General features: G+C 43.4%; 1 protein-coding gene across 1 annotated transcript in view; it reads right to left on the bottom strand.

Moving 5' to 3' along the window:
• The window catches only part of METTL24 (methyltransferase like 24), a 44,142-nt gene extending 30,323 nt beyond the window's left edge, over positions 1 to 13,819 (bottom strand). The window contains exon 1 of the mRNA XM_021553767.2: positions 13,523 to 13,819. Within this exon, the coding sequence (XP_021409442.2) occupies positions 13,523 to 13,819 (297 nt within the window). The remainder of the gene's footprint in view (positions 1 to 13,522) is intronic.
• Positions 13,820 to 16,726: the final 2,907 nt, after the last annotated feature.

The following is a 16,726-nucleotide window of genomic DNA, read 5'->3' as shown; positions in this document are numbered from 1 at the left end:
CTTGCTAATACACTCCTCCTCCACATGTGTGTGCTGGTATTGAGAGAAAAGCAGTGGGTTCCCTCTGAGGCATCAGGCATTGAGGGAATCACAGGGAAAAGCAGCTGACACCTAGTCCTGCAGCCACCTAAACTAAGAATTTCCATTCCAACAGTGAAACTTCCACACATTGCACAAAGTCCACGATGAACTAAAAAAAAAAAACCCAGAAAGAATTAATATGGGAAATCTTTCTATTTCTCCATGTTTCTACTTTTGTGAGTTTATCTAAGGCAGAGAGACATCTCTGACACCACTGTACACATGCACACAGCGTTCTCCATACCCAGTCATCACCAGATTGCTCTGTCCTCTGCAGGCACCACATGGGTGCAGTGCAATGAGCAGGCCACAAAGGGAGTCCTTCCCACAGGCAGACTCCAGAGCTAAAAAATCTGCAGTATGTTACACAACCACAGAATGGTCTGGGTTAGAAAGGGCCTTTAAATTTCACCCATTTTCATGGGCACACATTCCACTAGGTCAGGTTGCCCAAAAAAACCAGTACAGACCCTTGATGAACACCACTAGTTACTGGTTTGTCATTTAGACATTGAGCCACTGACTATAACCAACACCTTAGCCATCTACCAGTCCATCCATCAAATCATTATCTTTCCAATTCAGAGGTAGCCATGTTGGCTGTGCCTAAACAACTCCCTGTCCTCAGCACATTTTAAAGTGTCTTCCAGGAGGATCCACTCCATTATGTTACCCAAAGATTTGATGTTGGAACAACAGGCTGAGGAAAAATAGCTTTGTGCCAAAATAAGCAAGCAACGTGTCACACATACAGTCCAGCTTTCCCATGCAGGAAGGCTGCTCAGGGAAGTAAATCCTGCCTATGGAAAGCAGTCCCATGATAATAGTGATTTCTGCATTAATGAGTGCGTGTCTTAAATTAAAATGGGTTTCCAACACGATCTGTATACAGAGAATTCTGTCTGGACATGTGTGTTTAATTTTGTAGAAAAGGGAATGTCTAGGATGCACTTAAGTCTCCTCACTCTCTGTGCATCATCATCTTTTCCAAGTCTCTGCAGTGCAGCACACATTTGTCTGCCTGGAAGCAGGATGTGAATGCTGCAAGAGTCAACTTAGGAAGCTCCAAACATCACCCAGAGGGCTCCACTTAAAAGCAGTTTATCATCACTTGCTTCATAAGGCTGCAGTTTGTACCAGTAAGTAAAACTCTTAGACTTAGCAGGGAAAAGGAAAAAAAGGCGAAGTTTTACATTGAAATGTAGAAAACTATTTTCTGACTTCAATTCTCATTAGAAAAGCTTTGAGTCACTGCATGGTAATTGAAACCAAGAGTCGTTACTCTTGTAGAGCAAGTCAGTCTGAACTGAATACATAACAACCCCTGAAAAGGCAGCAATCACCAAGCATTTCACCTCTGCTTTCCTTTTGTTAATATTGATGTTTATTTTCTGCTCCTTTTGCTTCTCATTTCCCATCTGAAGGTGTGAAATGGAGCCACATCCATACAAATTACTGCTCTGGGGGGAAATGCTGCCCTCACCTGCAGGCAAGCGACCTCCATGCAAAACACCAACAACTTCGATGCCTTGGGAGATTCCGTGTCTCACACACAAAACCCACACTCAGGCTCTCTCCAACTCTACTTTGAGGTTTGTGTCTTTTCCCCTAAATAAGTATCTCAAAAGAAAAGCATGCACAGGATAAAAGGACCCCCGCCGTTGACTTCAAGTGACAGAATTTACATCACTTTAACAATCAAGAACTTGATTTGGTGAAATAAAGAGTAGCTTCCAGAATTAACATGAGGAAGCCAGATCTGTAGAGGAATTTAGTGACTAATGCTCCAATGAATTCAAATAATAACCCTGAATTCCCCAGGGATTTGGGATATTGGGATATTGGGGTATTGGGATTTCATTTGCCAGGTTTACATTAGCCACTGAGGACACTCCTGTAAATTCACCATCACCTTGAGTGCAGATTTGGGACTTACAGGAAGCAGGGTTTCAGAAGACATGCCAAAATATTAATTTGTAGATACTTATGAATTCAGAAAGCATTGCATCTAATTCATAATTTACACAGCATAACTACTACTCCTCATTACCTCTGAGGAATAAATCCACTGCAGCCAAAGGATCTGGGGGCTGCACTGGGGAACCTCTCCTCAGACATTTAAAGGTTACCAGAGACTAACAGCTCTGCCACTGGAAATCCCAGCAACACATGGGAGAAATGCACATTTATTAAAAGAGAGATTGATTTTACTCTAAGAGACGTACAGCTTTGAAAATAGCCAAGTGAGATTTCTTTGCTATGGTTCTAGAATAAAAATAAATAGATCAGGCAGAGGCATTCCTGTGCCATCCAGAGGCTGACAGCATGATAATGTATCTAATGGAGATAAAACCAGGAGCCAAAACAGATTGAAATTTATGGAAGTAAATTCTCAAAACTGCTTAAGCAGCTCAATCAGCTGAATTCCTTCCAGTGCCTGAATGCCTTTGCCAACACTTAAGGATAACAGCAAGAAACAGATACAGCAACTACCGGTCACTGCTTGTCAAATTCACTTTCTGCTAAGCAGAGGCAAGACCGTGGTTTCAGCCTATATTCATAACTGCTTCAGTTGAACTGCTCTGGCTGAGAAATATAGAGATGTCATAATCCGTATAATAGGGGGGAAAAGCTATTTTCCTCTAGGTTGACTTCACTGCAATATTTAAACCATAGAATACAAAAAACAGAATTCATCAGTAAATACTCAGCTAGCCAGATAAACTGAGTTTATTCTGTGCAAGTTCCAGCACTCTAACTGTGATTTACACATAGGGATGCCTCTGGCAGCCTATCCTCTGACTTCAGAGCCTCTGCCTGAGGCAAAGAACTGGGAAAAAAGAAGGTGCTTTAGAGTAAAACCAATGCTTTCACACAAATAAGAGCATTTCACACTTGTGCAGCCTTCTCTCTCATCCAAGTGGAATGCAAATATCCAAACAGAAATGGTCTGCCACACCTTCTAGACTAAAGGGAAATAGAATAATCAGAAAACCTCTTCCTCTTCACCCTCCCCTCCTGGAAAAGTACCAGGCCAACCCTCTGTGCCCAAGGAGCAGGAGAAGGCAGTATTTGTCACTATACATTCATAAACTCTTAAAGCAAGTAAATATCGACTCTTATCCATGGGTAAACCAAAAGGCTCAGTAACTTCTATAGGTATTTGGATTTCAGAGTGTCAAACCCTAAGGCAAGATAGACAGTATTTACAACAGGTACCAAGTACTGCTCCTTCAACCCACCATCAGCTCACTTGGTTGAACTGGGTTTTACTGGATAACCAGGGAAGACTCAAAAAACTTTTTTCTTCTTTAACTCCTTATTTTATAAAAGCATTAGATAATTTAATTCCACAGAATGAAATGTATTACAGCTTTAAACATATTCCCTTTCTTTTTTTAATATGATTATGGATCAGTGCCCTTGGTCTAGAGCTATGTAAAAGTCTTCCAAATAAAATAAAACTGTGTCGGGCAAGTAGTTCCCTCTGTCAAGAAAGAGAACAAGAGCTGGCTTACAAATTGTTAGGATTTTAAATACAAAATTTATTTTCCAGTCTATAGAGAAGAAAATCTAGCTCATTTCAAAGCACACAAATTTGAAATATTTTTTGTTCAAGACAAGTATAGAACCAAGCATAATAATCCCATGGAGGATGGGCTTGGGCAAATATGTACCATCCTCTTTAATCAAGGATATTTTCCAATGTTTTATTACTAATTCTGAGCATTAGACAGATGAAGTACTGAAAAACTACATGGTTTGACCCTGAACTCATGATGCACCCAGAATTCCCACGGATTTCATAATGAATAATAATTGCAAGATCAAACCATTAATCAAGACAAGTAATGAAGAAGAAACGGATCAGCTCAGCAGCAACCAATCGACACATAATTGCTTCTTGTTTAATTTTCTCAAAAGAGGGAGGGAAAGGAACACAATGTTGTTACTTTGCCCTATTCAAGATGAAGCAAAGTTCACTTCTTTGAAAGTTTCACTTCTGAAGAACAACCATGTGGAAGGCCCAAAAAGAGACAGGGCACTTGTACTAAAATTTTGGGTTTTTTTCAGACAGCTCCTACCCTGAGGTGTTTACCTATTGGATAAATCTCACTCCTCCACTACTGCTGTCCACTCTGCAGGGAGCAGGAAAGATTTGGAACTGAATCCTATAATTTCTAGCCTTCTAAGTGGCAGATATTTTCTAACATTACATGCTGTATCAATAGACATTAGCATCTGTTCCCCCTAACATTTCAAACAGTGTCTCTTTGTAAAATATGAAAGAGGATGCTAAAAAAAGGGCACTGACTTTGAAGCGCCCAGTTGATTATTTGACTTAGCTAGCTGCTAGGAGAGGGATGAGGAAGAGGGCTGGGGATAAATGAGGCCAAGATGGGGAGGACAAAGCAGCAACAGCAACTCTGTGATGTCAATATCTGCTGGTTCTATCATTTTCAAATGCACAGTTTTCTCAAGCAGGTCCAGCCCCTGGCACAGCACTGATATTTGTTTCTCTGCAGTAATATTGGCCAGCAGACCAACATGTCACACACACACAAACCCGCACACTCAAAAAAGTGGCCCCACCTCATCAAAACTAATAGCAAGAATGTATTTTTAGCAATATCCCTAAGACAGACAAGTTGCCTATCAGGATCTTGTAGGTGTTTCCTTGCTAAGCTCTCAAGGCCCACAGATTTTGTCTTCCACAGGCCAAGAAGGGCAGAGAGTTCAATTCCTTCAGTTTGCAGAAGCCACAAGGTCAGTCCTAGAAAGGACACAGAATTCTGTCTCTTCCAGAAGAACTCACAGCACTGTACCTGAAGCTGCATCTGAAACCTATCAGAAAGTGGAACCCAAAGTAAACTTCAGTGGGTCTCTGATTAAATTAACTATTGGTTAGCTCTTTCTTCCACAAGCATGTAAACCCAGAGGTTCTCTATACAAAATCTGAAGCAATTGGCTTGACCTGACAGTCCCAAGAAACCCCAAAAGCCAATGTCCCACTGCATAGTCCTCCTGGTCCTACAGAGCCAGAGAAAGAGAAGCCCCCATTGTATGATGAGGAGAGGTGGCAGCAGGAATTATGCTTCTCACAAGTATCCCAGATTTGGGATTTACATAGTGACAACAACTCTGTTCTGACTTTTGAAGAACTCTGCAAAGCAAATGGAGAAGACTTTGGTGAGAAGCAAGATTTCTGTCCTCTAACAGCTGCTGGAACTACTACATTTATCATTACACAAAGACATATGGAAAGGTTTATTTCTTTTATTTATACCTGTGTCAGGGTGGACATAAATTACAACATTAGTTTTTAAATGTTGCAAAAAATCAATAAGAGAGCAAAATAATCACCAAAGGGTTCCCCCAAATCACACCCAGGACTTGTGCTTTTCAAGGGGTCAGCAACAACCCATCCACCCATTCTCTGACAGTGCAGTTCATGAGCATTTGCAGCCAGAGCCTTTCCTGTGGGCAGCTGAGCTTGATGGCACATTCAAAAGATGGAAGTGTACTAAAGATGGAAGAGTAGATCAGATGGGAAACAACATGCCAGTGGAAATACAAGCTCTTCCACTTAGTGGAAATATTCCCAGATGTTTATGCTATTTCCTGCTGAAATTGACCCAGTTGTTGCCACGAAAGGGAGTTCAAAATCATGGCTTTCATTTGTTACCCTAGACATCAGTTGATTTGTGCACATGGTTTCTATTACCCTGAAAGATTGGCTAACTCAAAATAGGGCATCACCCTGTCACTTTTGTAGGCAAAACCACTAAAAAACCAGCATTAGGGTGAGTGTATGCATATAGATTTCATGATACATATACTATATACCACAACTGAAAAAAAAATTTAATCACACCTTTTTTTCCTCTTTTAGTTGTTCCAATAAACTGCAGATCATTTTATTTTAGACTTACAAACATGGAAGTGCTCTGGACATAATTTCTTCATGCACAGAAGTATCTTGGTGCATATCTTCTAGCTACAAAAACACTCTTGTTGATTAAATGACTCACATCCACTGCACAGAGTTCTGGAGCACTGAGAAGCCATCCAAGACAAACTCAGCTCAAAGTTAATATTAGAACAAGTGATAAGAGCGGGCTGTGTTGCAGATGCCATCAAAGCTTAGTGGTGGTTCACACAAACTCTCTCACTTACATGTCAAATCTTTTATCTAATCTGCGTCACAGGTGGCAGCCATCACTGCCAGGCTACAGGACAGCCTGATCTACCACAACCAAACCAGACTGCTTGAGCAAAGGCTGGACATCCCTCCCTAATGCTACCTAAATCTCCAAACTCTACATCTGTTTTGTAAGAAATGATGATGCACTCATCACGCTGTCTGCACGAATCTGCACGGCAGCTGCAAGAGGGTTTTGTTCTTCACTGCAGGACTTCAGTGCAGCACCCCTTGTCAGGGCTGCTGGAGTTTTGCTCACACCAAAGATCCCCCAGCTGCACCATTCGGTCTGAACTGTGGCCACAGCTCAGAGAAAGTGGCATGAGAGAGATACCTGGCATGCTGGCACCTACCATGCAGCCCCCGAGCAGACACGTCTCTGTTAACTGCCTGGCTAGCTGAGTAAATGTTGATGGGAACTGACTGAACTCACTGGGATGAAAACCTTACTAGCAATGAAGATAAACACTTGTCTCATAGGAAGGCAGATAAGGTTGGAGATGTAAAGTAAAAACCCTAGGGCTATTGAGCAGAATTTCTACCTGTCCAAATCTCTCTTTCTGGACTCTTTTCTCTCTACAAAAGGAAATTTTAGAAGAGAATGTAGAAAGATTGGCCATCTTGTGAGCTGCTTGAGCAAGGAATGCTCTGTGCCCTCAAAACTGTCCTCACTTCTTATTTCAAAACATGAAATGTGACAAAAGATCATTTTTGGCACTAACCATGCCACTGCTACTGGGCAGTTCATTTCACTTGGCCCCCAGAACAGTCCCATGAAACAGTTTGAGCTGAACACAGCAAATAAAAATGCTTTTTTTTTTTTCTGATCTGCTATAGCAGTTATAAAGGATTCACATTTTGTACAAGGCCTATGAACTGTGTCTCTTTGTTCAAGGAAATGATGGCACAACTGTAATTGCCCCACAGAGCAAGGCATCTGCAGAATAAATTACCACCTTGATCCTTGGGTCCCTTAGAAAAGAAGACTTAGACACCTAGATTTATTTTCTTCTGTGCCACAGCTACCCAGAAAAACATCTCTTGACTTTATATGCCAAAAGAAGGCCTTAAGCTGGTATTTGAAAGATTTTGAAAGAAATCTATGCTATTGGATATAAAGTCTCATAACACTGTAATGACTTTCTGAAGAATAATATTCCCCATCTGCTTCTCAAAAATTCATGAAGGAAGAACTATTTTGAGTAATAAAAAATGTGTAAGAATCAATGTTATTCTTAGTAATCATTTACCTCACAAGCTTGCAAGTGACATCACTGTCAGAAAAAACATTACCATTTCCTCTTTATGGTATACTATAAACACATTTCATCTGCAGTTAAAATACAATAAAAGCCCAGTATTGCCATTGCTTGACTGCTTGGAGAAGGATTCCTGTGTTTGGGTACTTTCTGGTACCTCAGCTGCCCTTGTTTATGGGCAAAGCTGACTGATGCTCCCCAGATTCGGTTATCAGCTGGTGAAAACTGCTTTCAATAAAAGCTTATTCTTTTCTTCCAAAGACAATAGCTTGCTCAGTCTGTGCTATTAGCCTGAATATTTGAGCAGAAACAGACCAAGGCTGTTCCCCAGGTACTAACAGATTGAAACCACAAGTTCTTATCTTGTGCTAATCTTACTAGATAAGCAGTTTTGGGTTGGTTTATATTTGCTAAGAGACCTCCAAGTGTTGGAGGGAAAACAGTTGTCAACTAGTGTCCCTTCCTCTGGGGTCCACTAAGTCATCACGCAGAACAATTATGGTGGGGTCTGGTCTCTCTAGTGAGGTATTAAACCAGGACAAAGATTGCTTATTATCCCATTACCTCTTTTTATTCACTGATGTTAGATCACTATTCAGGCTAAATTCCAGTTTAGCTAATCACATTGTATCTGCCAGATTGCTTTTCTAATTGCAGAGCAGGTAAATGTAGCCAGAGGGACATCAGGAAGTTGCCCTGAAGCACAAAGGAAAACATTCCTAGACCTTCCCTGTGTGGATACCCACAGTTCACAATTTTCTACGGAGTCTTTCCATTCCTTACCAGCTACAGAGTTAAAAGATTTTCCTAATATCTTGCCTGAAAATGAAGCCAGCTACTTCTTGTCCTACTTCCAGTGGACCTAGGGAACAATCAGTCATTATGTCCTTCAAAAAGATTATTTTTTTTAGTTTGAAGAGTCTTGGCACATTCTCTCAAAACCTACTTTTCCCTATTCAAAACAAGTACCAGTACTTCAGACTTTAGCTGCAGGCTTGCCTTCCTGCACCTCTTTACACCTTTTTCCTCTGAATGAAATTCTTTTCAGTTTGTCTACCTGTTATTAAAGAAGGTGCCTAGAAGTAGCACACTCCAAGGAATAACCAATATCCAGCTCTTCAGCTCTGCACTCCTCTGCAGCAGCATCCCACATGCCACTGCCATCCATCAAAGCCAGGATGCTATTCACTCCTCAGCACAGCACTTAGGGAACAGCGCTGCCCTCTGTAAAGCTCATCACGCTGGGACACAGGTGGAGAGGCTGCAATCATCTTTGGAGATCCAAGAGGCTGCTTTAACCCCTGCAGCTCCTTGGGTTTGGCTCAGCCAGGACAAATCCTCTCCTGCAGATGCAGCCTGGTGGGACACCCTGCACAGCTCCAAAGCCATGCTGTGTCAAACTCTGGTGTAATGTTAAATTATTGCTCCAGGCACACAGAATTAATAAACTTACAAAAGTTAAACCCCAATCCAAAACAGAAAAGCTATTACACCATGCGATGTGGAAAGACAGATGGATAAATTTAACTTCAGAAAACCAGACGGATCAATTTAACTTCAGAATAACCAAGTTTTCTCAAAGAATTTTGGCTCTTCCTCATGAAGAGTCAGAATAACTTCCTATAAAAGCCATACCCCAAAACTTACTGTACTTTTAAAGATGTGCAGCCAGCTTGAAAATACTATGCATGCAATTAGGCAATGAAAACATCCAATACATTTTTTAAACCAAATTTCTAGAAGAACTAAAAAGGACTCTTGGCATAAGCCCTACACATCACTGACACCAGTGTAAATGGCACTGCCATTCTGAAGCTAAAACCCAAATGTAAATTTAAGTAAAATCTTAGCAATAGTGTAACACTAAATCATATGAGGTTTTTATATGCCTGCTGTATTACTAAGTGCCAAACATGTGTTATTCCACATAATTTCAAAGATATCACTCCAAAATAATTTGCAGACAATTAAAAATTAAACTGTTATCAGTCATCACTGCAGAGAAGCAGTAACCTCTTGGAAATAGTTCCTATTTAAAGAAAACCACAATTTTCAATCCAACAAGAAACAGCAAAAGATAATTAGTCTGCATTTATAATGAACCAAAAGACAAATATATACAAGTGAAAGTAACACCTTAAAAATTTAATCTCAAAAGAGTTTTTGGTTTTAGGCAATAATTCATCATGTTTTAAATTACATTATAATCCCAGGCAAAGTACATGGGCCCAGCAACAAAGTCTTATTCTTTTCTTTTAATCACTGAAGGCAAATACTTTTATATTCCTAGATATGACATGAAAGAGCACCCAAAATAACATCAGGTTAAGTTTGGCAGCATACCACACTCCCCACCTCCATGGAAATAAATCTGCCCAGAAGGCAAGGAATTCCAGCTTTTCTCAACCAGACTCTTGAAGAGGGCTCCTCCCAAATTCAGTGCACAAGGGCCAACATAACCTTGTTATTGCAATTATTGTGACAGGAATTTGCTGTTACTTCAAATTCCAAATGCAATATTTTCTTTTTCTTTTGCCATAGCACCCTGGAATAACCTTTTAAAGCACACCCGCATGTCTGCAGCGCTCTGTGGGCACACCCTGCTAGTTCCTATTTGCAGGAGCAGGTAGACCTGGCAGAATCTGTGTGTTTCCAGGTAGCTGGAGTTAGTATATGTTACCAGATCAGTGCTTAGCACAACCAGATCTTAGAATCACAGTTTAAAAACATGATTTTATTAGCAACAATGCACCAAATATAAGTAGGACTATGAACTTCTATTTGCTTTACTCTTGCAGCACAACAAAACTCTTTTGATTCTTCAGATGACCATTATATGCTGTCAATGCCAAATCTTGCTTGTTATTTGTCATCAAGAGCTGGAGCATCTGCTCTCTGGTAGGCTCAACTGGGAGCAAAACAGCTGGGAGCAGCACAGCTCCCATAAGCACCACAACAGGCAGCTCCAGCAGCTCCCAGAGATGTCACATAGCTAAATTACTTTATTCCCTGCCCCTTTCAGTTAACATTTTATGCATGCATCTTAAGGCACAGACACTTGGAACCTTGGTGGTCAAACCCTCCCATCTGCTGCACAGCCATGGTCTCTGCTGACAGAACCTCACCAGTGGTCAGGAAAAGCATAGGCATTTTCCTGCAGACTTAGGGACCATTTATGGAAAAGTCTCCATCTTTTCCATCCTGTGCCTTCTTTTTTTCTCTTCTCATGGCGTTGGTGTTTGTTGATGACTGCAGTTGTGCTTGGGAAATAAATAAAACAGCCCTGCTCAGGAAACTTTAATGTGATTCAAAGCAAGCACCAAATAATTACCTTGTGTGCTTTTGCATTTTTTTGTTTTTACACAGCCACAAAGTAAGACATTCAGCTTCATCTATGGAAATACTCTGTTCATCAGTCTTCTGCATTAATTCAGTGATGTAATTGTGAGCAGAGCTATAACCTAGAGGCACTAGGAAAACAGAGCAAAATCTGGCCTCACTGATTTTTCCTTGCTGCCATCCTACTGGCTCATACATCCCAACATAGCCAACACCATCCTCATAAAAAACAGCAGGAGAGAAAAAACTCCCATACCTAAAAGGCTCTGCAGGCTTAAATGGACTGATAATAATTTATGGATAGACAGAAGACACTGAAAACACATAAAAAACACAGCAAAAAGCAATTCCAACCCAATGTAGCACAGATCTGTGCAAGGAGCCTGTCCCTCTCCTCCAGGCAGCATTTACACTCAGCAGTACAGCACACTGGTAGCCTTGCACCCTGATACCTTTCTCCAGAGCTGCTGGTAGAAGCTATGGACCATCAATTCAAGTAGCCCTTTTTTTGGTAAGTGCCCCCATATTGTCCTATAATAGTCTGATGTGAAATAGCATGTTTCCTGATTAAAAAAATCCAAATCACCCATTAAATTTTTTAGCGATTGTCATTCTTCTCATGAAAAAATTTCAGAGCACAGACCACTTCCACTTTATTTTAAGATTGCTTTTCCCCCTATATTTTTATTTAACAACTCCATTCCAAAGTTCAGTTCTGCTATTCCCCAAACCCTATCTTTAAGTAGATTTTTCTTAGCCTGAAGCAACAAGTTCGAGTCAAATAGCTGAACACAGAAGGCATTTGATGGTCTCAAACCTAACCTTGCAACAACACCACCCTCTATTATGTATACTAATATTTTCCCTTGACTTAACTAGATGGATTCAAATGAGACCTCAGCAGCAACATGCCCAACACCACAAACCAAAGCAGTGATGTTTCTTTCACACTTCACCTGGAGGTGCACCAAAACACACTTGGGCTTTCCAGAGCCTCGAGCTCTCCAGCACCATAAGGTGCTGCCAGTTCTCAGGTAAAATGAGCAGCCTCTCCTCTACTTCCCCACTAGGATTTCCTCAAAAATCACTAACTAAATTAGGATGTGTTTTGCTTCTTGTTTGACACCATTCTTAGCACATTTTCAAGAAACTCTGAGTCCAATGGATTACAGACTGTTTTCTCCATGAATGCTGAAATCCTTTCATAATTAGAACCACTTAAAAGCTGTGCTTTAGGATAATGCAAAGTAACTGAGCATCAACAACAAAAGTCACAAAAACTGACACTGCAAGACCTAGCAAAGTGGTATCAATACCACAGCACAAAAGAACACCACATAGTTATTATTCTGAACAAATATGTGGCAATGTTGTCCTCATCACTGCCAGTGGTGAAAGAAGCATAGTGAAGGATTATCTAATTTCTTCTAAACTTTTCAGGAAACCAGAGGCAGAAGGTAGCAGTTTATTATTTTTACACCACAGAAGATGAGCTGAACCTAGAAGTCAATCTATATATTAGTTCATTGTCCATTTCCTCATGAAATAAAAAAAATAATGACTGTGGTGGAACAGGCAAAGAAGAGAAAGCAGATTTGCAGCTGAGACCACATGCATGCATGACCTATTAGAGATCACAGTACATCTGGTCAGATGGTAGTTCAGATGTGGGCAAGTAGTCTTTTCATCCATGCAGTAAGGACAAGCTTTAGCCATTCCACAGAAAACTGGTTTTATTCTTGTTGGGGCAAAGATCATATATGATCACAAAGGTGGTCTCGTCTCTAGCAAAATCCCACGTGCTCTTCCTTATGATCATTCCAGCTTCTTTAAGAACCTGTACATCTCTGCATGGACCACAACTATTGCACCCTGACAGCAGTACCCCAAAGTACATGACAAACTACTCCTTCACCACCCTCAAAGCTGGCACTTCTGCCCTTGAAAGACTGCAAAGAAAACTCCACAAAATAATTATCTGAATCTCTAAGCAGTTTCTGAGAGCATGGAATCTGCAAAAACCAAGGATGACCTGGAGATGATTGAAGAAGGCAACATCCCGCTGCTGGCCACATACGCAACCGCAGCTCACTGGGGGGCGGAGATAGCACAGGAACTCCTCATTCTTCCTGATCTCCAGATCCTGATGATAGTCCTCACTCCCCCAAAAGACTTTACAGTCATTGCCACCTGGGAACCTTGTCGCAGGTTCATTTAGCAGCTCGTTCACTAAGTCACCAATTCTTACGCAGACCAGGTCTTTAGAACCATTTCTGATGGCCTTCTGCCAATGCAATGGCACTCGGATACCAAGAACGCCAAGGGCCATAGTCTTTGCCCACGGCTGATCCTGTTGGGGATGCGTCAGCCTGCGGAGGGGTCACTGTCACCTTCTCAGACCGAGCTCTCTCCTTGTCCAGCCCCGTTCCAGTACACTCCCGCTTCCCTGCAGCTGAGCAGCGCTGCTCAAAAAGTCGCTTGACCACTTCCCAAGAAGTCGACATCGCACCACACTATGTCGCTTCACCACCGCCCTCCCGGCCGCCTCTTCTCAGGTACCAGCCCCACCTCCGCCCCGGCTGCCCGCTCACCCTCCGCCCCTCGCAGGGACACGGCAGCCGCTCCCCCCGAGCCGCCCTACCTTCCTGCGGCGGCTGCCCGGGGGCTGCGGGGCGCAGCAGGCGGGCGCGGCGCTGCCCCGCCGCCCGCTCCGCACGTAGGTGACCCTCCGACGGCCGCCGCCCGCCGCCGCCACCGCGCCCGGCCGCTGCTCCGCGCCGCGGGACGGGGCGGGCGCCCGCGCCGCCGCCGCGTCCCGGGACTTCTCCTCCGGACACCAGGATCTCCTCATGCCCAGCTGCAGGCAGAGGAAGAGCGCGGCGGAGAGCAGGCAGAGGCGGAAAGCGGCGCCCCGCCAGAGCGGCCGCTCCTTGGGCATGGCGTCGGGGGCTGCCCTGCCCGGCGCTGCCGCCCCCTCGCCCCGCCGCAGGGCTCATGCCGCCGGCGGGCCGGGCCCCGCGGCCCCCGCCGCCGAAACTTGGGAGTCCCCGCCCCGAGCGGGGCTGGCCGGGGAGGGGCCGAGATGCCCCTGTCCCGGCCCGGCGGGGGCTGCGGGACGCAGCGGTGCTCGCCCGCAGGCGGCCCGAGGGATGCTCCGCGCCCCGGCGGGGGCAGCGCCCGGTACGAACCCAAGGGGCCGCACCGCTGTGTAGTCATAGGTGCGTGTCAGCGGGCCTGAGAGAGGACAAAAACCCCCGTCCTAACTATTGTAGCAACCCGTCTCTATAGAATGGAAGTGTGCTGACTTGTTAAGGTACGTGTTAGTTCAGATTATACATTGTGATGTCACGAGGTAGTGAAATTTTACTGGAGTCTTAGGGAGTGTTTATGTTGATGTCAAACAAAAGGACAGCCTGACCCTGGAAGTAAGGACTTCCCTTCTTGTAAGGTTACAGCTGCCTGTGAAGGATAAAGGATTTTGGACAGCCAAGATAACACCAAAATCCTAGCTCCTCTGACATCTCTTTGAAACCCCCCACTTCTCCCCCCTGTATCTCTGGCAGTACAGATAACTAACTATAGTATGTTGACTCCAGGGATATCTGGATCAATAGACAAGCAGCAAGAATGCTGCAAAAATAGACCTGCTTTGGAAAGTTTTACTATGATTAGTAACCAGTGGTGTGGCTGTTAGTGACCTGTTATATCATGTAGGTCCTGAACTTTTGAAGGGTGTGAGAAGCCTACGTGAAACATCAGTTGTAGTGCCTTAATTTGTCTGTAACACCTTGTGCTTATGAGTAACTCAAATTTTAAGTATTTACTTCACCTCCTATCCTCTCTCCTGGGTAGTCACACCATCCTGATGATTTTTATGACACATCCTTGGTTTCATATGTGAAGGAATAGATCTGCGTGAGCTGAGAGGCAGTGCAGGGGACAGGTCCTGTACATCCCAGTGGGAGCACAGGAGGCCCTGCATTTGTTTTGCAATGGGGACACACTACGAAGAACTGTGAAGTGCTCAGGAGGGCTTTGGTCCTAAGGCACAATACTAACCCATGGCTAAGGCATGAGCAGGAAGCAGTGGCTGGTGGGATTTTCTGAAGCAGGAGCATAGGTGGGGAGCAGGGTCAATGACAGGAAGCAAGCTCTGCGGGAACAGGGACCAGGTGATAGCAACCAATTTGCAGCTCAGTGAGTAATAAATATATTTCCAGATGGGATATGCAGGACTTGGATACCTGACTACTCCCCGTTTCTTTGACAATAGGGAAGAAGGGCTGTGACTCTTGTCTCCTGTGAGTAGTTCTGTGCTTCCAGTGTCGCTGCCTTGTCTGCTGGCAAGGGAGAGGCTTGCTGCACCAAGCTTCTTCTGGTGTCCTCTCTTCAGCAGCAGGCTGCACTGCTCCTCTCTGACCTCCCCTGTCTCCTCACAGCCTGGAGCAGAGCCAGAGCTGGCTGCTGCTGGGAGAGCAGGTCAGAGAGGACTGCTGGCAGAAGTGGAGAGTGCCAGCAGGGAAGCAACCTGACCTGTTGGCAGCAAGATGGAGGAGCTGCATGTAGGAAGATAAGGGAGGGAGCAATGATCTGTCTAGAAGAGTGGGATTTCGGTGTGGCTTCAAGCACAGATGTACTGGCAGGTGAAGTGCATGATCCCTGCCATTTAAACACTGTTCTCTATTTTTTAGGCAAACTGTTCTTCTGAGTTAAAGCAATTCCAAAATTATTGTTTTAAAACACCATAAATGTAGGCCCCTCTCGGAAGGGTGTAAGTGTTGGTCCTACCTGCCTTTCCTGTAGCAGAAGTGTGGCTCCTTGGTCATCAACTAAGTCAAAACAGGGTCTGGCATAGATGAAAACTAACTCAAAAAGCCCCTATCTGGAGTAGTTTCCTAACAGACCTGGACACATCTGTTGATATCATCCTATCTTTTGATCAGCTTACAGCCAACATGGGACAGCCTCAGACATTTGCCACAGGGAAGCAAGTTGGCTCTGGAAGTGGATCCTTCTGACAACCACACACTTTTCCTGTTTCCACCCCACTTGGGTGGCTCTCAAATGGATCAGACAAGTCCTGGTGCTCATGTAAGGAAGGAACACATTTATGAGGGCAAAGGAAGAGTGTAACTGCACCAATCATGACAGACATCAACTTAAGAGATGTGTACCTGGCTCCATTTGTGAGCATTACCTGGAGTTCAGCAGCAAAAGGTCACTTGGGCTGTTACAGCACTGCCTGTGCATCACTTTGCTCCTCTGTGAAATAACAACATTCATACAGAGGACAAAAGTAACGTTGCTGTTCAGGGAAGAAAGATTTTAGGCATACCTCAGGAACATTAAATGCAGGGGTATTATTTCACAAAATTATTGGCACAAACAACAGCACAGCTTAACAACAAAATGCTGTTTAAGCTATCAGCACCTAGTCAATACATGATGGTACGTGAATGTCCTATTAAAATATAATTTTGTGTGTGTAGGGTTATGGAGGAAAACTTAAAGGCAGGTTGACTCCAGAAGTATAAAATACAGAAATGTGTTTTAAAACTCTTGCTTGACATTTAATCCTTGAGAAATCAAAGCTTTCCTAAAAGCTTGAACAATGCATAATCAGATAAAAAAGGTGTACCTGAACAGAATAGAAACCGCAAGGTCTTTGTTTTAGCATCAGAGTTTCATTTGTTGCTCTTCTCTCTTTGAGTAGTTTCAGCAAAAAGCTCAAATACTTTAATCCAGCCACTCTTCTTGTCATCACTGAGCTGTAACTGTAAGTGCTGACCTTGTACAAAATATTCCCTTCCTTAGAAAGCTGATAAGCCCCAGTTTGTGGGTATGC

This window comes from Lonchura striata, chromosome 3 (genome assembly GCF_046129695.1).
Source record: "Lonchura striata isolate bLonStr1 chromosome 3, bLonStr1.mat, whole genome shotgun sequence".
NCBI lineage: Eukaryota > Metazoa > Chordata > Aves > Passeriformes > Estrildidae > Lonchura > Lonchura striata.
The sequence above is the reverse complement of the archived record's forward strand: the minus strand, read 5'-3'. Positions and strand labels throughout refer to the sequence as shown.